The sequence below is a fragment of the Ursus arctos genome, unplaced genomic scaffold (genome assembly GCF_023065955.2).
Source record: "Ursus arctos isolate Adak ecotype North America unplaced genomic scaffold, UrsArc2.0 scaffold_26, whole genome shotgun sequence".
NCBI classification, from domain to species: Eukaryota; Metazoa; Chordata; class Mammalia; order Carnivora; family Ursidae; genus Ursus; species Ursus arctos.
In genome coordinates this window covers 43121304-43145573 of record NW_026622941.1, presented here as the reverse complement: position 1 = coordinate 43145573, position 24270 = coordinate 43121304, and the positions used below count along the sequence as shown (strand labels likewise).

At 53.7% G+C, this 24270-nt stretch overlaps 2 protein-coding genes across 4 annotated transcripts in view; both read right to left on the bottom strand.

The window, feature by feature from the left end:
• Positions 1-544: 544 nt before the first annotated feature.
• The window catches only part of HOXC4 (homeobox C4), a 38290-nt gene continuing 14564 nt past the window's right edge, over positions 545-24270 (bottom strand). Inside the window, exons 1-4 of one of the 3 annotated variants that reach the window (XM_044385428.3) lie at positions 3591-5306; positions 3305-3421; positions 2218-3156; positions 545-1725 (exon numbers count right to left, since the gene is read on the bottom strand). In XM_044385428.3, coding sequence (XP_044241363.1) covers positions 1370-1725; positions 2218-2656 — 795 coding nt within the window. In that variant the 5' untranslated portion in view covers positions 2657-3156; positions 3305-3421; positions 3591-5306 and the 3' untranslated portion in view covers positions 545-1369. Of the gene's footprint in view, positions 1726-2217; positions 3422-3590; positions 5307-24270 lie in introns of those variants that run through there. The other 2 variants (XM_057318956.1, XM_048216762.2) reach the window with 2 other exon arrangements.
• HOXC5 (homeobox C5) lies at positions 19801-23842 on the bottom strand. Its single transcript, XM_026501709.4, has 2 exons — positions 22356-23842; positions 19801-21650 (listed from the first exon to the last, which is right to left on the bottom strand). The coding sequence occupies exons 1-2, from the start codon at positions 22807-22809 to the stop codon at positions 21436-21438; spliced, it is 669 nt and encodes a 222-aa protein (XP_026357494.1). The 5' UTR covers positions 22810-23842; the 3' UTR covers positions 19801-21435.

Sequence of the window (24270 nt, the reverse complement as noted above, 5' to 3'; positions counted from 1 at the left end):
AGCCATCCTGACAGGTCACTTTGCTGTTCCAGAATCACCAGCTCAAAATCTTCCTTCTTTTAAGAAGCACAGGCACTGTCGAGAGGCCATCTTCCCTAATCCCTCATCCCCAAAGAGTCCTAAATGATGAAAACTCTTCTCTCCCTCCCACTCCCCAAACTTGCCTTCTTGTCTGCAAATCAGGCAGGCCTACTCAGCAGAGAGGAAAGAGAAGAGGGGAGAGGGAAATCAACAAAAAGGAGACACTGAGCCTAACTAGAGAAAAGTGAGACCCTCCCAGCTCCTCTATAAGTACTCCCAGGAGAGTCTGGCCTCCCTGCAGACTCAGGCAAGGGGCAGGAGAAATCGGCACTAACCTTCCACATCCCCTCTTTTGAGAACCCCCTGCCCCAACCCCCTTGCCGGTTGGTCTAAGGACATTGGAAACCGAGCTGAGAGTTAAGATTTGTGTGTTTGCTTACAGTCAACTTAGGCAACTACAGAGAAGGTGGGATGTTACCAGGCCAGAAGGAGGAGGGGGATAAAAAGAAACCATCAGACATTGACGTAAAACTAATTCACATCCACTGGTTTATTATTGATCACGGGGCATTTCACATCGACACTAAAATTCTTTATTGCAAGTTTTACAATAATCAAGTAAATTCAGTCCAAAAACACAATAACCACGATGGCGGGGTGGGGGGGGGGTTCTACCTATAGACTGCCTCTCTGAACTGAAAGTTCATTTTTATTTTCTTTTGGCTTCTCAAACTGAACAGCTCTGAGAGGCTCTTCAGATGCATTTAGCTTTGTCTGCTGTCGTCCCCCCTCTCCTCCCAGCCCCCCCCCAACAATAATACAAAAGAACTTCATAGCTTTGTTCTCCTTAAAATGACTTCCCCCTCACTAACCTCCCCCTGGTGCATTTTCAATGCAAAAGGCCTAAGGAAAGAGGGGGGAAGGAGGAGGAGGAGAAGGAGGAGAATTGGCTTTAAAATCTCTCTTTCCTTTTTTCTTTTCCTCATTTCCCCTGAAATTCACCCAAACCAGACCATCGCACCTTGCAATATATAATTTTTGCAGCTTTTTCCTTAAAAAATAAATAACCCCCCAAAATGGCCTTAAAAAAACAAACAAACAAACAAACCCCAGCAGGTACCATGCTAAGACAACATCACATGCTTAAAAGGGTCCTTAACAGTGGAAGGGAGAGAAGGGCAGAAGGCTTGTTTATCTGTTTTGTCAGTTTGGAATTGACAAGGGATAAGGTGGGAGGAAGAGAGAAAAGAACCAAAAAATATATATATATTAAATTCTATAAATAAGAGTCAATTTGTGTGTGAGGGGAGGATGGGGGCAGGGGTGGGGGCAGGGGGTGAGTTATGTTTTATAACCTGGTAATGTCCTCTGCCCGTTGCTGCTCCGGCGGCGTGGCGCTCTGGGAGTGGTCTTCAGAAGTGCCCGGGGTGGCTGCCGAGAGGGTGCTGGGCGCAGCGCCGGCCGGGGGCGCTGACCTGACTTTGGTGTTGGGGAGCCGGTGGTCCTTCTTCCATTTCATGCGACGGTTTTGGAACCAGATTTTGATCTGCCTCTCAGAGAGGCACAGCGAGTGGGCGATCTCGATCCTTCTCCTTCGGGTCAGGTAGCGATTGTAATGAAACTCTTTCTCTAATTCCAGGACTTGCTGCCGGGTGTAGGCTGTCCTCGAGCGCTTGGGTTCCCCTCCGTTATAATTGGGGTTCACTGGGGGGAGGAGGAGGGGAAGAGCAAATAGTGGGGTTCAGAGGCAGCAGGCTCCCGCCCCCCACCCTCACCCCATCCTCGGCTCTGTGGAACAGGAGGAGGGGGTGGTGGAAATAAAGTCATCAAGCTAAATGGGTTATAAAGAAGTTGAAGGAAGCTGGAGACTCTGTAGTGTAATAAGAGGGGAATCCTCATTGTAACGACACTGAATTATTTATGCGCCCTTAGAAAGCGAGCGCAGTTTTCACACATACATAACAGATCGTAGCACATGGCTCGGACTGCCCAGAGTAGCTAAGCCATAAAATTTATGGGGGATGTAATTACCCATTCTCGCTCGTAAATCCAGTTCAATTGTGCTAACCCAGAGTCGCTCCTGGAGAGAGAGGGGGAAGGAGAGAAAGGAGGACGGGGGCCGGAGGGGGCCGGGGAGGGTGGGGAGCGCCAGGGAAGAGGGGAGGGAGGGGGAGAGCAAAAAGCAAAGTTGCCTACCCGTGCTAACGTGGATTTTTTTCATCCATGGGTAGACTATGGGTTGCTTGCTGGCGGCGCTGGAGGGATGGTCAGGGGCTGGCTGGCTGCAGGCTGGCGGGGCTGGGGACGGGGAGGCGGAGGCGCCTGAGAGAGGCGCCGGCTCGCAGAGCGGCTGTGATTTCTCGGGGTGGTGGTGGCCCGCCTGGGCCGGCCCGTGGCCTCGCGAATTGCCCGGCCCCTGGAGACTGGTGCAGCTATACTGGCGCTCGGGGTAGCTAGGGCGCGGAGGCGGTGGTGGGTACAGCTCCTGGTGGTGATGCTGGAATCCCGATTCCCTGGTCCGGCCGTAATATTCCGGACTGTGCTCAGGGATGTAGCTATTTTGCGAATATTCTTCGCATGGAGGAAATTTCGGATCGATGTAGTTAGAGTCCATCAAATACGAGCTCATGATCATTAATTTCTGGAGTGGAAAATAATTTTTCTCGCTTTGTCGTTTTTCTGCTCCATAAAGCCCTCCTACTAGCTAGCGACCCTGTAAAGTTACTTTCACCATGTGACTCCGCCGGCCAATCACACGGAGCAACCCAGTCCCCGGATAAGGAACCGAATCGCTTTATTCAAAATGTATCCAATTTTTTTTTGTGTGGTGGTGGTGGTGGTGGTGCTGGGGGTGGTGGTGGTGGTGATGTGGGGCTAGCCGGCGGGGGCTGAGGTGCCCCCAGTGCGCACCCCGCCAACTGACAGCCCTCCCCTGCAAAAGGAGATGGGAAGCCCCCAGCTCCCTTCCAGAGCCTGGGCTTTGGGGGGCTGTCGGGAGGCTGTGGTTCAGCCCGCTCCCAGAGTCTCCCCGTGGGCCTCCGGTGGGCCCCTGGGCCTCGGCTCCTGAGCTTTTCCAGAGGTCTCCATTCATGGCGATCCTGTCTCAGTTTGTGTAGGTCACCGGGCAGCGCCCCTCTTTTGCAGGAAGAGGAAGTTGAATGAGGAGGACTGGAGTGGAGGTTGGATGGGGAGGGGCCCAGGCTGAGCCCAGGAGGCTGGAGAGCCTGGGGTGCCCCCCATCCAAGGATACCAGAGTCCAGCCCCCTTCCCCATACACACTCACCCAACCCTCTGGCCATGGGGCCGGCGAGGCAGGGTCCCAGCTGGACCGGGCAGGTAGAGGCAGCGGGACGCAAATGATTCTGATGTCATTTCTGGAGGTCTGGGGGTTGAGCCCCCGCTGAAGAGAGACAGGAAGTGGTTGGCAAAAGCAGAGTTCAGAAGCCTTGCCCTCCTCCCCTAGTACCCACTGACCCTCCCTGCCCCGGCCCCAGAGCAGAGGATCTCTTCTTCCGCTGGCTGCTGTTTCCACTCTCATTCCATCTGGCCTGCTGCTTTCTGACAACTACCTCCAGGGCTGGCTCCTAAGGACCTGGGGCGAGCAGGAGAGGGATCTGCCAGGAGCCGGTGCCCTGCGATGGTGCCCAGCCAAGGCCCTGAGAGCTCTTCTTTCTTCATCCCTACAGAGGGATGAGCTTAGCCGACCAAGCTAAGAGGGAGGCCTGTGTGGGTAGAGCCTGCTTCCGGCCAGGGATTGTATCCATGTAACACATGTGTTTACATGTAAACACACATTCCCAAGGGCCAGCTCCAGGCTGCCTTCCAAAAGCTGAGGGGTGAGCTCACCAAGCTGGGGAGTCTGGGCAGGCCTTGGGGGTCTCCAGTCCATTCCTACCCGCTCCCCTTTCTCTGCCACCCACCCACAGGAATACCCTGATGGCGGGGTGGCAGGGCCATGGAGAAAGGAGGGGGCAAGAAAGGGCTGCTTTTTCTGACCCCCCCCGCCAGGGGTGGCCACGTCGTGCCACCAATTCCAATGAGCTGATCCCATAACTCAGAGTTGGGGGTGGCGGAAGGGGGAGCCCAGGGAGGGAGCTGGGTCCCCTTGTTGTACTTGATAACAATTATAGTTTAAAATCATAGCTTGCCGGGGCTCGGCTATATTTTACTTGATAACAATAAAAGTGACACATAAAGTTAACTGTTTATGTTTTATTTATTAGACTAAATCTGCCAGCGGTGGTAGGAGCGCTTGCCTCCTCGCTACAGCTTTTATAGGCCTGTAAAACGTCATAAATCAGTCTCGCGGAATCGCCCGCACTCTTTGTGTCGGCGGCGCAGGGCTGGCGGCCGCTGGCTGCCTGCTCCCTCCTTTCCACGAAAAGTCGTAATGTGATTTTTTCCCTCTGATTTTATTATTATGATCGCCGCCGTGATTAGTCAATCTACCTCTAATTCGCCGCCCTACGCTGCCTCCTCCCAGCCCAGCCTGGTTGACACTTGAATAAGTACCTTTTAAAACGGCATAACAACTATTTGAGGGTTTAATTAGAACATCTGCAATTAAGGGAATGAGGAGGGAAAGGGAAAAAAAAGAAAGCCCTCGTGAGAGGGAGACTGAAGGCGGGAGATTCCCCACCTGTCTTTCACCACCTTAGGGATGTGGGAGAGGGGGTCCCCACGTCCAAATTAGGGCTCACCCTGAGGGCAGGAACGAGAACCGCCTGGGCCCGCTGGCCACTCTCTATCCTCCAGGGCTGAGTCTCTCCTCGCCCAGGCTCTCCAGGAGCCAGGGCTTGGGGGCCCCTGGATGCCCTCTCCCCAGGCGGACAATGCCCTGTGCCCCTACCACCAGGAGAGTGAGGGAACAGGAATTCCCTCAGAGAAGAGTCCCAAATTTCCCAGTGGGTCCCTGCCCATTCCTGTCTGGGACCGTCTGCGTGTGAGGACTGGCCAGTTTGGGTGGAAGAGGAACGTGAAACTGTGGGGAGGAGAAGGCTGCTGCTCGGTTGACAGTGGTTTGGAGCCTGGGAGGTTTTATTTGTTCTAATTATTGGGGGCAGGGGTGGGTTAATTATAAGTTGCTGGAAGAGGGCAAAGGGAAACCAATGCTGAATGCTGCCCTACATAAAAGTCTGAACCGCAGCCCCAGACTGCCCCCCGGGGAGAGCCAAAGCTCCAGAGAGCTCAGGTAGGGTGGGGGAGGGTTGCTGAAGGAGGAGGAAGCCTTCCAGCCCCACCCCCAGCCTCCCTTCAGGCCAGCACCTGGATCAGGCTGCCCCACCCAATCCTGGCCGAGAATATTCTCTTCCTCACCTTTCCAAGGTGAGGTCTTGGCCTGGCTCCTCCGCTCCCAGCCCTCACACTCATCTTCTATCAGCCCTGCCCACCCCACCCCCCACAACCCTTTTCTTTTCCATCTTTTCACCTTCTTGGGCTTGTTAGGAAATTCTTCCCAAGGCGTTGCCCATCCTAGCCCCCATTCCCCAGGATTCTGAGCTCCTGCAGGTGGGTCAAGGGAGCCGGAGCAGGAAACCCACTTTGGGACAGTAAGTGTAAGTAGATACAGAGTTCGGGTGCCTCCAGCTGAATGTCAAGTCTGTCTTTGGTTATTATAGCTAACAAGTGTATATGCATACGTGCTGGTAATACTTATTAACACATTAAATGCCTCCTTATGCAGCCGTAAAAACGTGGGGTTCGCATCCCAGGTTTGCACAGCTAATTCAATGCACCTCCAGAAAGTGAAATCTGGGAGGTTCTCCCAAATTTGCCCACATTCATCTACATCATTGGCCAAAAAACTCTTTCTGGGTGCCCGTACCTTAACACCTTAACAGCAAGGAAGTTGCTTATCACAAGGGGGAAGAGCAAGCCAGCCAGACTCTACCGCACACATACATGCAAACATTTTCACCTGGATATTATTACAAGCACAGAAATCAAATCCCTCTGGAGAGCTCGTGCACTTAGCATTGGCTTAAGGGGGGGGGGGACTCAAGCAGCTCTTGCCTGTGATGAGTCCTTGTATCTGGTCCTCTCTCCTTTTGTGCTTTGCCCTCCTGCCCCTGTCTTGCCAGCCCAAGGATCTCCTCCCCGCTCTGCCCTCCACCTCTCTCTGCCCCAATTTTATTTATTTTTTATTTTTTCTGACCACCCTTTGCCAGCGTCCAAATGCTCTCTGCAGGCCACCCTCCCCACCTCCTTTCTAAATCTCGATCTGGTTTCTCTTTCGGAAACATGTTTCAGTACAAAGCGCTTCCCTTCTGACACCGCTGAAGAAAAATATGTGTCCATTGTGTGCGAGGCCTTATTGTGCCCGGATTACCATACTGACCGTTGGATAACCCATATTCCTCCCCTCCCCAGTAACAAGCTGCCGGCTGAGGGACCTCGGCCGCTCCACTCATTCTGTGCTGCATTAAAATCTCACCTCTCAGACTCCCTGGATTTTCCAGGGAGAGAAATCAATGGGAGAACCAACTCAGGATTTGGAGGGCCAAGAGAAGGAAAACGGGGGTCACTCCTTTTCCCACCCTCAGAAGTGCAGGATTTTGTGTGTACGATGTGGTTCTGTGATTGTTGTTTTAGAGATTAAAAACGCAGCACCTCTCTTTCCTCTTCCTCAAATAAATGGACTTTCAGATGCTATGCAATCAAGCAATTCACTTCATTTTTATTTTTTCTCCAAACAGCTTGAAAACCCCAAACTAAAGCAAGACTCTTATCTCATTTTTGCCGTTGCGTCCGTATATTTGTGTGTTTTTGTCCCTTTCTAATGCCAGCAGGCAGAGGTAATGTATGCAAAAGAATATGCAAATGCTTAATTGATTTTTTCTTAAATCTCTTGTCAGTAAAAGTAATGAATTGGTCTAAAATGATTTTAATAACCCAGACGTGTCACCAGAAAATACTAAACCTTTTTTTTTTCCTCCTGGAATCGCTTATAGTCTCAAAAAAAAAAAAAAAGCAATCATGGAATGTTAATTTGCCCCCCTTTAAAATATTAAAGATGAATTTCTCTTGTTTGTTCGGAGACCATAGGCAAGGTCCTCTCGTGGATTTCCCCCTCCTTGCCTTGCCTTCCTTGGAATTCAATTTTCCTCAAATCTCGTTTAAAGTGGCTTTTTAAAAAGTGGCCGCATTTTAATATTGGTTAGACAGAGTGACCTGCATTTCACCTCGGGTGTTTGACTTGTTCCAATAGGTCACTGCCATGGGGTTATTGATGGGGAAACTCCATTGAAATTTGTCTCTTCGCAAATGGCCTTTAGATCTTCCAGCGAGTTCAATAACTAGTTATAATGTGGAAGGGGAAAAATGAAGGCCCTGGGCTAACGAATTTGATGTTTCATTTTTATGCTGGAGAAATTGTTAGTTAGAGGTTGGGTTCCCCACCCCCTTCCTTGCTCATCCTGGCCTCACTGACCCCCACTCTCATCCAAGGCTGCTGGATTATATCCCCTTTAAAACTTGAGCTGGGGTGTCCCTTTCTGCCTTTGATGCAAGCTTTAATTCTTTTTATTATTAATATTGTTGCTGCTGCTGCTGGAAATTCTGACTTAAGGTTGCAGGAAGCTTGCGCTGCTGGAGATTTGTAACCTAAACTTTCCTGTTAGAGGGGGGAAAGGACTTTTACTTTTAAAGGAGGTGAAATGCAGTTTTGAAAGTTCTAGGAATTAGGCTGGCTTTAGGGTAGCTTATGGTGGGCTCCTTGACCTGGTGCTTCCAGAATTAAGGAAATGGTAGGAGGCTGGGAACCCTTTGAGGGCTTGACGAGGGCATCTCAAAATGGCCCAATCTGTTCTTGGCCTCTGAGCTGCCACAGACCCATGGGCTCAGGCACCCAGGACCAAGGAAGGCAGAGACTGGGAGGGAGAATTCCATGGAGCAGGCAAGAGAATCCTGGGTCTCTCTCCTCCAGGGTCCGAGACAGAATTCCTGGAGACTTGGATCGGTAACTGCTTGCTTCAGGAGAAGGGCGCTCCAGGAAAGCCCACCGCCTGAAGACAGTGCATTTTAGTGAGCTGGAAAGAACAGAGGAAAATAATGGGGGTGGGGGGGTGGAGATTTTTTATAAGATTCCCTTGTTTTCTGGAGTTCTCAAGGAGTCAGAGAGGAAAGGGCAGGGGGAGGGAGGGAAGGTCTTTATTTTATTCTCCCCAACCACAACCAAGTTGGGGCCCCCTTGACTTGTCCAGAAAACCCTCTGCGAGAAAGGACTGTGGGGAGTTTGGTCTCTCCGGCTGACCCAGCCGTACAAGATCATTACCATTATTAACCTCTGTAATAACAAGAGCATCATTCCCTCACGAAACAGAGCTCCCAGTGTGCCTCATTTTCTTCTTCCAGGAACTGTCCCTTCTCCTTCCCTGCCCAAAGAGGCCCAGTTTGCTCAACCCCAAGTTTCTCCTTTAATAAAGCCCACCTGCCTCCTACTCCCTTTCCCAGCCTTGGCCCATAGATGGGAGTCATTCCAAAGGCTTGCCTGGACTCCTGGGTTGGGGGAATCAAGGTCCTGGCCACTATGTAAGGGCCTGAAACCGGGGTGCCACCTCCCTCCATCCCCTCAAACCTAGAGGCTGCATCTTGGTGCCCCCTGGGCTCTCGACAAACTTCCCCAGACGCATCCCTGACACCACTGGACTATGGGGAGCAGAGTTTAACCCCGCACCGCAGCTCCATAAAAATGGGGGGCCGAGAAGGGGCCATCGGGTGGCTTCTGGGTCGGGCCTGGGAGAGGACACGCAGCCTGTTCTCCCCAGCCCAGCGGGAATCAATTGCGATCTGCTCTCAACTTGCCCGCAGCCCCTCCGCGCTCTGGCCCCAGCGGGCGAGCCCCCATCCCCGGGCCGCTCGCCCGCCTCGGCCCACACCTTGGCCGCCTCCTCCGAACCCTGGACCCCCAGCCTCGGGCCTCGCCCTCTCCCCGGTTTAATTACGTGATTGCTTTTCGCTTTGGTCGCGTCGGGACGCCTCTGCCTCCGACTGTTTAAATCTTTCGGCTCTCTTTTTGTGTTTCCGAGTCCTCCTGACGGGCTGTAATTTAGAGGCTGCCCCTCGGGTGGCCTGGGTCCGGTCCGGGCTGCCGCCTCGCCCTACACTCCAACGAAATGGTCCTCCCACGGTTCTCGGAGCCGCCCGGGCTGCAGCCGCCCCCCGCCGCCGGGCTCTGCTCCGCGGGCCCTGCCCATTCGCCTTCCTGAATTATTTTGTGCTCCATTATCCTCTGATAGAGAAATGTTCCATGGGAGTTATCACTCCGTGCCTGGGCCCGGAGCTGCGCTGCTCCGCGTTTTCGTGTTTTCTCTTCCCCCGAGTGTGGCTTGCAGGAGGAGGTCTGGATCGGGACCGAGGCAGCACCGCGCCTGGCTCCAGGCTCGGCGGAGCTCCAGCCGCTTCCCCCACGCAGCCGCCCGCGCCGGAGGCCCCGAAGCGCCCGGACGAGCAAATTCGGCCGCCACGTTCCGCCACGGAGCGCCGGCGGGACCGCAGGGGGCGGCCCCCAGCCCGCAGCGGGCCGCGGACTCCGCTTCTGCCTCCCGGCCCCAGACAGAGGCCCGGCTGCGGGCACCTGCGTCCAGCAACACGCGGGGCGGCGGCCCCGGCGCCGGAGGGACTGAAGGTGAGGCGAAGGACGGATCTTTGGGAAAGAGGGAAGGAACTTTGATTTCGGATCAGTGTGGCTTTGGGGTGGGGAGTGGAAGGGGGAGCCATGGAATAAAGAAAAGGAGCCCCTGCGCCCACCGTGGCTGACCTCTTTCCCCGGCTCTCTCCGGAAGAAAACACTCTCTTTCCTCCCCAAACCGCTGGTTTTCCGCTTACTCATGCATCTGTTTACAACTAATAAACACTTCTCTGATGATTCTCCCACGTCCTGTTCATTCTTTGATCCCTCCCAACGAGGCAAGCCCTGAGTTACTATTAGCAGTATTTTCTGATTGTGTTTTTCCCACTCGGGGAGAGGAGGGACTTGGGAATGTCTTTCTCACTGGGGAAGAAGTTCAGGGAAACTTGAGTTGGTGACAACCTTCTCCCTGTCCTCCGACCTACAACACCCCAACCCCTGCTCCCCCAACCCCCCCCCCCCACGCAGCAATGTTGCCAGCTAAATAAGAGTCCGCCTGCCTGGCTATTAGGATTCTGGAGACGTTGGCATCTGTAGCAATCATTAGTCAAAGCCGCGGAAGCCAAAGGAGCCGAGGAGTTGGACAGAAGAAATCTTGGAAATGATATACAGGAGCCGCGAAGGCATCAATCCCGGCCGATAAGAGCGCGGCTGCAGGGAGCGCGCCGCCGCTTAATTGGGCCCTGGGCACCAAGAACAATCGGGGAAGAGGCACCTAGGGGTTGGGCAGTGACCCTGGCACCATGTGGGCACCCTACAAAAAACGATCCGGGGCTTACACACCCTTTCCCCCCAAATCCAGAGGCCCAGTTAGGGTTGGGGAGGACTCTCATGTCCCTGTCAGCCTCTCCACCCTGACAGCCAAGAGGAGCCGGACTGAAGGGCTCTCCCCTTCTTCTCAGTGGCTGTGTTGAGAGGTACTGCAGGATGGGGAGCCTGGCTGGGACTTCAGGGCACAGGGACAGCCTGGAGAGAGAGACTGTGGTCCCTACAGTAGGTTTCAAGGGGGTAGATGACTCAGTTGGACTAGATTTGGAGATAGCTTTAGAGATAGCAGCAGAATTGCTCACTTTAATAAGCAAAACATCCCAAAGATATTTGTTCTCCATCCCCACTTGCCTGATGTCTCTATTGATCACAGAGACAGAGAGATGCAGGAAGTTTAAATCCTTCCAGAGGGAGATCTATGCCCCTACATATAGATATGTGTATTATGGAACCATCTCTAAACATATGCTCAAATGTTTACGTTTGCAGCAAAACTACAAAGACCATAAAGATCTCCACATATGTAGCTTCGATATGTAGCTACTTTATGGGTTGAGGCCCTTGCATAAATCTAGATAAAATTTTCAAAATAGAGATTGAGCAACACACACATAGTTCTTTCCAATCGAGGAAAAAACCCCCAAATATTCGTCTAGATGTTTAGAGAGCTATACCAATACATCCCAGCGTATGCATCCAACCACTGCAGGAAGATTGGTAATGCGCACACAGGAATTCGACAGAGGACTGGATGTTCACTGTGGATCTATAAATCTGAAGCTCTATACACCTGCATTTAAATGTGGAGTAGAGAGTGATATAAAACATACATCCTGTTATATAGACATAGATCGATCTATAAATACATCTTCACGGGGGTAGCTATCGGACTGCTCAGCTCTCTATAACGACATGTGTATTTGCATTGAGTCCTAGGAATGAGGGAGATTCTCTAGTGCTTGTGGGCTTGGGATGTCCCAGCCCAGACCTCTCTGGGAAACAAATGAGGGTAAACGAGAGCCTGTGCATGTGCTAAGAGGCCCAGGAACTCATAATCTACGGCCTCATTTCCAGCATATGGGGGCATTTCTCCGGGCAATGGATAGGAGTCCTCATCCCTGGGCCCCAAAGCGTCCCTAACTGAGATGGAGGGAGAGAGCTCTTTACTTCCTTTCCCTTCAGCTCCCTAGCCCAAGGCTGGGGTGGAGGGACCCGTGGGAGGTTGGGGTGTCTTTAGGGGAAGGCTCATTAACATTACAAAATGGAGCTATTCAGGTAAAATATGGTTTTGTTTGGAGACAGCTCAGTTACAGCGTTACAGCGAGATGTGAGCAGGCTGTGGGCTTTCACACACACACCTGCACCCGTCTTAATCACATAAAACCCGGTCACAGGCTGTAGAGAGTTTCCTCCATTCTGGCTTCTTCTATATGCCTCACTCCCACTGCCTCTTCTCAAGAGCTCTCTATACACCTGAAGTCCCATCTTCCCAAGAAAGGGTTTGGGGCTCAGGAAAGGGGTCACAGGGAATAGCAGACCCAGAAGTCATGGTAGAGTCCCCAGGAGTCATAGTATTAGCCACCAGGTGCAGAAGCTGATTGCCTTTTATGTTAGTTCTTTTTTAATTGCGGGGTTGGGGGCGACCAAGGTCTGTGTGGGGGAAAAAGAAAAAAAGAAAGATTGCATCGTTTTTAAATCTGGAACTTTGAGGGGGGAAAATCGCTGTTGAGCCCTTTTCTTATTGGAGGCATAGGATTTGGAAAGCTCTGGACTTCTTTTATTCTTCTCTTTTGGTTTACGGGGAAAAGGGAGGTAAGGAGGGGCCCCAGGTGGGCTTGGAGAAGTGCAATCCAATCTAGCTGGCCAGCTTGGGGGAGAGTGATTTACAAAGCAAAACCTCAGATGCCACTTCCTGAGAAGTCACCAGATCAAAACAGCTCCTCTAGGCTTTTATGACCCCGTCTCTATTCCCAACAGGAAAAGCACCGTCAATAAAACCTCAGCCCATGCCCCCATCCTCCATCCAGAGGAGGGGGAGAGACACAATCTAAAATGAGAGACCTGACCCTTTCTCCCTTCATTCACACACCACACACACACACTCACACACACTGGATTTTCCAGAAAGTTGACTTTTTAAAGAAGTATTTACTAGATGAAAATTTCCCTCACTGAGTAAAGAAGCAGCCCTGAGTTTGAGCTTGAGCCTAGAATAGCAAGTAAAAGGAGGATTTGATCAGATAAGGGGTCTGGTCTTACAGTCCCACATTGCCTTCCAACCCCCCACAACCGAACAGGCCAACAGGACACTAAAGGTCATCAAGAGCCTGACTGCCACCATCTGTGGGGGCTGCTCCAGGGTCTTGGTTTTCCAGGGAGGCAGAAGAGAGGAAACTGAACAGTTACCCAGGGCTTCAGGGGGCAGGGGTGGGCTGGGGAGGACAAATGGTCTCCAGGCTGAACGGACGGGACGAACAGGGCAGGACAATGAGTGGGAAGTTGGTTCAGGTCAGCTGGTTTACTGTCCTCTGCCTGGGTTGCTCTTTCACACCATACTTGGACACATACATATGTACACTTCGGAGTGTTCCGGTGTGGTGTTCGGGTCCAGGGGGCTGGGAGATGTAGGGATCTTTCAAGGGCAGAACCCAGCCTGCCCTACCTCTCTGAGAGCTGTGACATCTGCAGTCCTGAAGGAACACCAGGTAGCTGAGCCCACACATTGCACCCAGCCCGTGTGGGGCTGCAGATCATGGTAGAACTTTCTCTGTATGTGTGTTAGGTGTAGAGAAAAAGCTGCCTTCCTTCATAAGTCTCCTAGTCAACTTCTCATTGTGGATCTTAAGGCCTGGTCATCAGAGGCTAAACAAAGTCCTGGGTTAACTTGCCCAACTTTCCCAAGTCCCAAATTGCACCCCACCCATCCACCCCATCTCTCTCTCTCTCTCTCTCTCTCTCTCTCTCACACACACACACACACACACACACACACCCTGAATCCTTCTGGGTATCTCTGTTTTCCTTTTGCCCCTCAGTGATCCTTAGGAATGCCAGAAGTTGGATCCCAGGGTTGTGTAGGACTCAAGGATGAAGAGATCTCTCTCACCCCAGTTCCTCAGTCGAGACACCTTGAGCTTCTGGAGCCCCATCAAAGTAGCCAAGGGATATATACAGACACACTATTCTGGGTTACAAGGACCCAATAAAAGGGAATGTGATTTTCTTGGCCCTCCGGCAATCTAGTTCCTTCCTTAAATTGAATCTCTAATCCAGAAAGCCTTAGCTTGGGGGTCTTAAATCTGGATTGTCTCTCTTCTCCATCTCAAAGAGCTCCAGGGTCTCCAGTCCCATGAGCAGGAGACTCAGAGTAATTCACGCATCCCCGGCAAAAGAAAACAGAGAATTGAAGCCTAGGATCATGATGGTTCAGCTCAAAAACTCAGCCCAAAGCATTTGTACAAAGAAAGGGAGAGTCAAAGAGACAGATAAAGTTCACACGGGTATTAGGAGGGATTGAGGCAATACAATCTCTCTTTCCAGTGCCTGTTTGGACAGAAGCAAGCTTCCATCTTTCTTTTTCTACCCTTCATGAGACCTGGAAACTCCAATGTGAGAAATCCACACTCTAGGTGAAGGTTGGTCTCAAAGATTACCACACCATTTACCAGGGAAAAATAAATGTTGGTGCTTTAATTCTAACTCATGAAAGAGGTCAATGGTGCAGTGTGGTTGAAGTTGACTTGGGACGTGGGGGCTCCTGGTTTCTAAGAAGAGCTGCCCTTCCTCTGACTTCTCATCCCAGTCCTTCCCATCTGTCCTGTGGCATTGTCCCCAAATCAGGCCCACCCAGAAGACCAAGGAGCAGAGGGGTGCTGACAAAGCCCAGCTCATACTGGCTTATTCCTTCCACCCCTGCACCCTTGATGCCCCCGAAGAGAGATTAGAGGTCTGGGTGGCACAGGCCATCAGAGCTCCCGCCCCTCAGTCAGCTTGGGGAGGCAGAAGTTCAAGAGGAGAAGGGGAGTGAAGGGGAACTCAACCATAAAATTCACCATGGAACAAAACCCTGGAGACTGGAGGGCGAAATGTCTGGGTCTGGACCCACACACAAGTGGATTGGCTCAGGGCCCAGCCCAGGTGTTCAGGAAACACAGGCACTTCTGTCCGACGTGCACAGCTTCTGTGCCATCAGATGCTCTTGCTCAGAAATAGTTTCTCACCCACTGCTTGTTCTGACTTGACCCATGTAAACACGAACACAGAAATCCACACCTTCCTGGGCTGTATCCTTTAATAGCTACCCGCTGAGCACAGGCACAGGATCATCACTTAGTTGTTTTATTATTATTATTATTATTATTATTATTATTATGAAAAGAAAGGGACTTACATTCATCAACTGTTTATAATATATTGGCGGAGGGTCCTGGTTTTCTGTGCTCACTCCTTTTTCCAAACCCCTTTTTCGACCGGCTCAGAGTTATTCAACAAACTAAAGGTACCAAACACAACTTCCAAACAGTCTCCACTTCTGCTCCCTTCCCCCACCCCATCAGAGGTCGTCTGATAAAACCAATGGCTCCTGGGCACTTCCAGAAAGATAAATCAGAACAGGTCTCCTCTAATCGCCCCCACCTGCCCCCAGGAGGATCAGAAGAGAATGAGAACTGGTACAAGGTGAGTGTTTAGAGAATAATCGCCGTCAGAATTTGAATTCGGGGCTGGAGTTCATGTCCACACCTACTTGCACGCCCTGATCTAGAGTCCACATCTCTAAAGCCCAGTGAATTGGGAATGATCCAGGGGACACCCCCACAACTTCAGATCCCTGTAAACCGAGAGGGACCTCAGGGCACATTGTTAGAACTGGAGGACGCAAGCCAAAGACTCCCCAGAACTAGTTCAGAGACAAAGGGAGGGGCTAGAATATTTTCAGCATGGCTTTTCCCATTCATATCTGAGATAGGGTGGACCCAGGAGCTAAAGGGGGTGGTAAGGGAGGGATGGAGGAAGGGGAGTTGAGGGGATGGGCGAGACAGAGATCCAAGTACTTTTTGGCTGATTGGTCGGTGGGGGCCATGTGACCTTGCTTAGAGCCTTTCTGATTGGTTGTTTGACCTTTTCCAGGGTTAACGACCTAGGAACAAAATTAAAAGCTTCCCGGGTTGACTGGGGCACCTTGGCACTTGATTGATGGCCTATCTCCCACTCCAGGAAGACCCCAAAATTGAGTGGGGGGGCGGGGTGGAAAACCAAGAGTCTCAGGCTCAAATGATATCTGTCTTTCTTCCATTTATGTATTTGTTCTACAAAACTGTAAAAAAAACTGGCCCAGACAGATTATTTGAGAGGAAGGACAATCTATTATTACTGGAGCAGGAAGAGGGGGTGATATTTAAATGGAACTTTTGAGCCTAAGAAACAGAAAGGGAGATGAGGAAGTCATAGAACCCCCAAGAGACGCTGTGTAAATCTGTAAAACAGAAACACACCCCTCTCCATGGACAGGAAGGGAATGGGACTGCGCTTTGGCCAGGAGTACGGGAAGGCCGAGTTTGCCTGGGTGTGGGACTTTGGCCCTGGCTAAATTCTTGGTTGAAGACCATTAGACTCTCACTCCGTAAAGCCCTGGGGAGCTGGCAAGAGGGGAAGAGTCAAGTTAGAGAGCAAGGAAAACTCCCATCTCCCTGAGGCTTGAATGGAAAGTTTCCAGAAACCCCCAAAATCACAGACTGGTGGGGAGGGGAGAGTGGAGAGGGCCGATTATGAGAAAGGGAGAACCTGAGAGTTAACTTTTTGAATGGGCTCCTGGGGAGATCTTCAGGGATCCTCATGCAATAAAGGAGTGGAGAGGACGACAGTGGGAAGGCCCAATCTTGGTGCCGGTGGGGAGGCCCAATCTTGGTGCGGGACAGGGGTCCCCAGAGGGAAGGCGTTGGGGAGTGCCCCAGGTCCCGCGCCAGCACTCCTCACGCAGGCAAGAGCCCGCTAGAGCCGGCTTGGAGATCAGCTCAGGCGCCCGCCCCGTGTCTTTGGGTCTCTGTTCCCCTTCACGCTCCCAGAGTCGGCCTGGGCTCTCCGTCTCTGCTTGAGTCCTGCTTTCCTCAGCCCCCTGGGCGGCAGGGGCACACTCACTGTGTCCTCTCCCCGTCCCCCAACCGCACTTCTCCACAAAAGCAGGTGTCCAGACCCCCTCGCGCCCCAGGGCAGTCCTCCCTTCTGGAAAGGCACAGACCTGGCTCTCCTCCGCCACTCTCCTCCCCTTTCCCTTGGCCTGGACCAGTCGCCCTCCATGGGCCCGCCTTCCGCCCTGATTCAGAATCCCTCCAGATTCGGTCGATTGGGCCGGCCCCTTCAAGGAGCCTGGGTTTCTCCGTAGTCGCTGTCCTGGCTTAGCTCCGGCTGACGCACGGGAGGGGGGTGCACTCGCAGGTGTGGAGGACACGTGCCTCCCTTGCCCGAGGCCTCACTACTCCTTTCTAGAAACCTTTAGGGAGCCCCAGCCTGAGACTGGCCAAAGAACTCTATGCCCATATTGGGCCCTGATGGCTCCACCACCAGCCCCAGGCCACTCTCTCCCCAGGACTGGAGGGCTTTCCTGGACAGCCGAGGAAAGACATTGCCTCCACTCTCCGGACCGGCGGGAACCTCTAGGCCTGCCCGGCCTACTTTACCCTCACGCAAGCGCTAGGGAATGCCAGGGGAGACCCCAACAGCTAGAGGGAAGCATGAAACCACACTGGCCCCAGGCAGACTAAGACCCCAGACTACAGACGCTGGAACAGCTGCCCCCCCCCCCGCCCCCGCCTGGTGGTAAGGAAAGAGAAAATGCTCTGGGACTCTGGGCTCAACCCGCTACCTTTAAGATGCTTCTACCATTTCAGGTCACAGCCTGTGGGCTCAGCAGTCCCAGTCCTGAAGCCTTCCTTCCTGGCCTCCCTCTCCAGCTGCCTGACCTGCCTGGACTCTGAGCCACTGGCCCAAGGGCTGGCCTGGCCCCTCCCTGGGCTGGGGGGGCCCCAGAGGCACTTTGCGCTTGCGCCTAGAGTTTGCACGTTCTTACAAACGCCAAACACCCATGTGTCTGCCCAGTCTTGCTCCCCAACTGAGGAGGGAGAGGGGGTCAGGGAGACCTGGCAAAGCTCTAGAGAACCCAGGCCTCTCTTTACCGCAGTCGACTTGCAGCTGGAGGGAATAAAGGGCAGGGAGGGGAGGGCTGGTCAGAGGAGACAAGCTCCCCCATCCTCCTACCTCCCAGCGGCTTCTACTCTTCTTCCACCAAAGCCTGGGAATGCCCGGGGAGGCCTTCTTCCCCTCCCCTTAATGAGTGGGAACTGCCTTCTATCATGGGGAGGGGGGATTAGGTAAACGGGAGAAAGGGTCAGAGAGAGAAAATTAACTTACAGCGTTCGCCTGGGATTCATTTGCGAAGATGTAACCTCTCACCGTCATCCCCAGCGCCGTAATCCCCTCTAACTGCCAGGCCCTCTGTCCTAGCATTAAACCCCACCAGCAGCTGCGTGGCTGGACAGTTAAGATTATATATGATGTAAATATATTGTGGGTTTGTCAGCTCTCCCTACACCATAAAACTTGGTTTAATGACATCACGTGGTCCCCCAAGAGCCACTCACGGGCTTGCCTTCGGGCCATTCACATAAATAACCTCCAAAAGTTTCAAACTCCTAAATTCACATAGAAGCCGTGCGTATTTCTCTAATGCTCAGTTACACTAAAAAGCCCTTGTGCTGCTCCTTTGCCCCACCCCCACACCCCCCTTGCAGGGTGGGGAGGGGGGAGAGGGTGGATCCTTATTTATTTATTTATTTACTTACTTACTTACTTATTTCCATAAGGACCTGTCGCCTCGAGGTCGTGTTGATATTTTTTCCTCCTATTTTTTTCCTCCTCTCTCCTCTAATTGCTCAGAGTGGGTCGTGTCCCCCTCTTCCCACTCCCCCGGGAAGGTAAGTCATGCTTCTTCCCCTTTTTTTTTGCTGGCTGCCAGAGGGGGTGGGCTTCAGGGCAAAGTGGGGAGGAAGGCTCCATGGTCCCTGCTTGGGACCCAGAAGCCCCTCCACTAACTTTCCCAGAGCAATGCCAAATCCTGGTGCTTGGAGATCGGTCCGGAGGCTGGCTGGTGGGAGAACCACCCCAGGCTTCAAAGCAGAAGGCTCTGCTCAGAGAGAAAGCAAGGGTCTGGGCCGTACCTAGTCCCAGCGTAGGGGAGTACGGCCGAGGCCTCTGGCTGGGTTGTGGCAGCTGCTGCGGCTGAGGCAGAGGCTGGGGCCTGGGGCAGGCCTGCACACGGACAGGAGGGGCGGGGGCAGGCGGGCGCTGGCTGCGTCGACCCAAGTCTGGCCAACTTGAGTCAACCCTCCAGCTCCTCCAGGGAAAGAGGCCTTAACGCTGCAGGAAGGAGGCATTCTGTGCAAGGTGGGGCTGGTGTGCCCTGCAACGCGGGTCTGAGCAACTTCGCCCCTGGCCCTGGCCCAGCCCTTGGTTCTACCCCTGGGGCGGTGTGTCCCCTGGGGAGGAAGCTCAGGGCCTCGGCAGCCAGGGATGCTGGAGTGCGTGATGGCGGGCGCCACGGCCTCTTTCTTAGTTAACTGTTACCCATTGGAGACGCCAGTGCTTCTCCACGCTTCACCGCCCGCCCAATAGTTTTACTCAGCATGGAGAAAAAATTAAAATAACTCCCTGAAGAAAATTACACATTTTATTTGAGAGAGAGAGGGAGAGAGAGTGAGGGACTGAGAGGGGAGCCGAGTTGGTGCTCAGCTGGGCCGACTGCTGTGTGCTAGTCAGGGAGAGACGCAACTGGCGCCCTAACCTGGACTGAGAGCAGTGCGAAGGGAAGGGTGTAGCAATGGGCACAGATCAATAAACATTTGTTGAGACCTCCTACGTGCCGGGCACAGGGTGAGGAAAGACTCCTGGGTTTAAAAAAAATGACGGATAGCTTAGGCAGTGGGATGCAGAGAAGTCAGTCCTTCTAATAAATCCAAGGAGCATCAGCATTAATAATCATAAATATTCCCCTTGCCCCTCCCCAGAGTCTCTCTGCTCCCTTTCCCTCTTGGCTGTAAGAGCAGCCTTCCAGCCCAGCTCCTGAGCCGCGCCCTCCCCCAGTGTGGGGGGCCTAGGCTTGGCTCCAGGAAATCACCCCCGTTGTGGGAGGCGGGAGAGGAAATGCTGTAAAGTTTTATGGACCCTTCCCACATTTGTTTCTCCTATAAAGTACTTCCTCCCCCATCCCATCCCAGGAACCTGGAGCAGAGCAGAGTGTGGGCCTCAGCCAGCCTCGGCACCACCTGAATTATCTGCATTTTCCCCTTCCCTTTAGCCCGCCCTCCCCCTCCACACAAAATCCCAGAGACTGAGACAAATGAGGGCAAACAGAAGGACTCCGGCACCAGTCTAAGCAGCTCCTCTCCCAGCTAATTGTCCTGCATAGCCTCAGGCCCTAGAAGTGGGGGAAACAGTCTGCACGTTTCCTGCCAGGCAGGTACACTGTAGGCTGCCCTCCTTGCTCCCATCTCCCCCAGTATCTTAAAAAGCTGAGACACACTTCCTCCAACTCCCCCAGACCCCTTCACCAAGCAGTACCAACTCTATCTGAGGAGGCTTCTTGGGACCAAAGGGGCCCCTAGGCTGAGGGCTCAGCCCTCCATGTCCAGCGAGGCCCCCTCAGGGAACACCTAGTCCTGGGAGAGATCTTCAGAGGCCCAGAAGGGCCCGAGAGTCTGAGTCTGAGCACCACGGAGCCCCCAGGCCCTGCAGATTAGCTCTGGCATGCAGTGGGGGCTGCTTGCCAGTCTAGAGGCCTCAGACCCACCTAGCCAAGGTGGGAGTGGGATGCAGAGGCCTGAAAGCCTTGGAGAGCCACAGCACAGGGAAAGCCAGTACAGACTGCCTACGTGCTCTCCCCTTTCCCCAAAGGCCCTTCTGAGAACCAGGGATCTGGAAAGGAGCTCAATTTCACCTCCCTCTTCTCAATACCTCTAGAAGCTCCTAAAAATTCTTTTTAAAAAGAGGGCTGAGAGGCTGTGGGTCTCCCCTATACCCCACAGCCCATTTAGACCCTTTCACCCAATGCATGCCCCAAAGAGAGGCACCGCTGCATCTTTAGTCCTGTTCTCTCTTTGTCTTTATTTGATATGACAAAATATAGTTTCAGGGAAGACCTGGAGTCAATAAATAGTTGGACAACAGCGATGGGGCAGGAGGGCACAGAGAGTCGTGGCAGGGACTAGTGGGCAGCCAGGAACCTCAAGAACTGCTTGCTGGGGTCCAGTGACAGGGAACCCCCATAGTTGAGCTATCTAGTGGTCTGAGGCGGAGGGGCCTGAGGCGGCATGCAGAGGGCGCAGGCTGGAAAAGTTACCGGGCTTAGGGATGGGTGAGAAGGTTTGGAGAGCCTAGGGCAACCGAGGGGGCCCTAGGCGGACTCTCCAGTCATCTCCCCCTTTCATATGCAAATCATTTAAAAACCGAACATGGACTTTAGTCGCTACAACCAAGCACCCCGAGTCTGGCGCCGGACTCCGCCAAGCACAACCGCTCTCGCCAGCCCGCAGCCGCCTGGCCAGCCTAAGCCGGGAACAAAGGACGGGGGAGGCCGGAGGGTCGGGACGCTGGGCCTGGAGCGCCCGCAGGGCCCACCTTAATTCCGGCGGGCCGCGCTGGGGCTGGAAGCCTGAGAGGCGGCCCAGGCCCGGGGTCGTTCAGCGCCAGCCCGTCTCCCGCAGCCCTCTGGGGAGCCCCACGGAGCTCGCCCTGGCCCCCGGGTGCTGAGCAGAACTGAGGGGAGTCCGGGCAGCGCGGACAGCCCCGCGGGAACCTGGGGTCGGTGGGGATGCGGAATGCCAAGGGAAAGCGCTTTTGTCTGTGAGGCCCCGCAGCCGGTGCTGCAGCCCCCGCCCTTGCCCCAAAATATAGAGAGAGGAAAACGGAAAAGGAAAGGCGCGGGGACCCAAGCGGGCTCGGGGCGCTATCTGCGGGCCTCCCCGCTGCCTCTAAAGAGCCTCTTTGCTTTTCATTTTGGAATCTTTCTTCCACTTCATCCTGCGGTTCTGGAACCAGATCTTGATCTGTCTCTCGTTGAGACACAAGTTGTTGGCGATCTCTATGCGCCTGCGGCGAGTGAGGTAGCGGTTAAAGTGGAATTCTTTTTCCAGTTCCAGAGTCTGGTAGCGCGTGTAACTGGTTCGGGACCGCTTGCCGTCCGTCTCTGGAATATAAACCCCCCAAGCCAGGAAGGGGTGAATAGCGTGCAGCGCCCCAGCGTCCCGACCCCAGCCCAGGCCCCCACCCGCCGCCGGAGGGAGAGGAGGCGAGCAGGGCAGGACAGGCCCAGCGGGCCGCAGGCGGGCCCGGCCCGGCCCAGCCCAGCCCAGCCCCGGGACAGGCGCCTCTGCCCTGGCAGAAACTTTCCGCCGCAGCCTTCACTCAGCAGCCGGAGGGGCTGAGGGGGGTGGGGGGAGAGGGAGACCCGGGCTCGGACCGAACAATAAGCACCCTCGAGATCCGAGCACCGGGGACCCCCCTCCCGCCCCTCCCGAGTCGCTGGAATCCTCCGGAGCGGCCGGCACCGGCCGAGCGGGCTCCGCAGGGGAGGGAGGGAGGGAGCCGCGGGGGGATCCCCGCTCTGGAGCCCCGCGCTCCTCACCCTTCAGATCCCTCTATTTTTTTAACTCCCTCCCTCTCCCCCAAAAATTGAATATTGCCTTTTATACACGTTTTGTTCCTATGATCCAATTATGTCGTCGTAAATTTGGGCGCACACAGCCTCTAAGCCTTTTAGTGGACAGTTTTACGAGCCATTGATGCCTGGATCGTAAAATTTATGGCCGCAGGTTTTTTTTCTTTATTTGCCCCGCATGGCCTATAAAACCCAGGCGGACCCGAGCGCGCAAAATGAAGTCCTAAAGTTTACCGTGGCTCATGTGCAGTTTGGTCATCCACGGGTAAATCTGTGGCGGGGCCGGTGGCTGGCTCAGTCCGGCGGGCTGCCCTGTCTGCGCCTGTTCCTCTTTGATCTCCCCACCGCTCTTAGCTCGCTCCTCCAGCGCTGGGCGAGCCGCCTTCTGACTGTACATCCCGGGGTTCAGAGGAGCCGCTTCATCTCTGCCCAGAGCGTGTCCCGGAGCGGCCGCGGCGCTGCAGGCGGGGCGGTCGGGGTGAGCCCGGGGGTTGGCAGCCATGTCTACCCCGTGGAGAGAGTTGGAAGGCGCAGGCGGTGGGAAAGTGATGCTTAAGTCCAATCCACCGTAGCAGTACCTGGATGCCTGCACCTCTGAGGCCGATCCATAGTTCCCACAAGTTTGCATGTTATAGGCAGGGATATTGGGGCTCTGCTTATAGAATGAATTGGCTACGTAGGAGCTCATGGCGGGGAGGGCCCAAAAAAAAATTTCTGCACCCTTTTTGATTAAGGGTGATTTGTGACTCTTTGAAGTTGAGGGGTTTTTTGTTCTCCAAAGTGCACAATTTATAGGTGGAGATATCTCTTTCTTTATCCTATGCGCTCTTCCCAAATAAGGGAGCCTTAAATAGAGTCACGTGACTCCAGCGGCCACTCATAAATTTGGCTTGATGACCTCCGGGAGGTTAGTGATGGAAGCCGGCGAAACGCATCTTGATATGTTGGCAAAGCCCAACCAAGGGGGAGAGGGAGTGAGAGAGAAAGAGAGAGAGAAGGGGGAGAAAAAAAATGGTTCTTGGAATTGGGGGGTAGCCGGGACAACGAGCCCACAGCGACACCTGGTGCCTACTCGGAGGAATTGCAGTCTGGCTTGTTGGCTCGCCTTCAGACCGCTGGATTTTCTACCCTGTAGAGAAGCTGGTTGTTGCTGCAACAAACCCTTGAAATGGCCTTTTAAACTGTATTTAATTTTAAGGAAAGATGAGGTCTTGTTTAGGATACAAAAACTAAAGCATAGCCCTGCCTCCCCACCCCCAGAGCCTTTCAATCTTCAAAAATGACTGAGGAAAGGAGATTTAGGTAGGGGGTCCCTGGTCAAGTTGGAGATCCCAAGAGATTTATCTCAGGTTCTCTAAACCAAGGGGTAAGGTCCCTCTCCTTGCAGGCCCCAAGGCCCTGCTACTGCTGAGGAGGTGACTGTCAGCATGGGGAAGTGAACCCAGCCCCTGGAGAAGTAGATAGGATGCCCAGAGGAGGAGGGGTCCTGGGTGGGCAGACCTAGATAGAGGGAGGGTCAGGAAGCTGAAAGTGCTGGGAACCCTGGGATGAGCCTGGAGGTGAGGATCCAGGGGGACTTGAGTACACCTCACCATGCTGGGACCCCAGAGTGGTAACTAGGCAATTTTCTGTGTGTGTGTGTGTGTGTGTGTGTGTGTGTGTGTGTGTAGAACCAGACACAATGGGCTTGGAGGACTGCTCTGCATCCCTGTGTATGACCTTATGGGGTATTCTATGCCAGATATTTGGGATAGAAAATAGATGTTAATTGAGGGCATAGAGACGCAAGATTAAAGCCTCCACAAATATTATATGAGCAGGGCAGAGGAAAAGGCCTGTGTTGTGCCCTTTTTGAAAAAAGGCCTCTGGAACAGGTTTTCAGGGACCTAGATACAGAAGGTCCACAGGAGAGCAATTTCTGAGCTATTTGGAGGCGTGGAAAGGACCTGGCTGGGGGTGGGGGATGGAGGAGTTGGGCAGGGCAGGCGCCTGGGCAACCTTCACAGCCTGTGGCCAGGGGCTCCGCAGCCATTCGGCCCCTTTCCGACCCCCCTCCCCTAGCCCCAAGTCTTATTCTTTCCTGCCTGCCTCTCCCCAGGAAATCCCCGCCCCTGCCAGGAGAAGCCTCCCTCCGGCCCCCCCGCTGGCG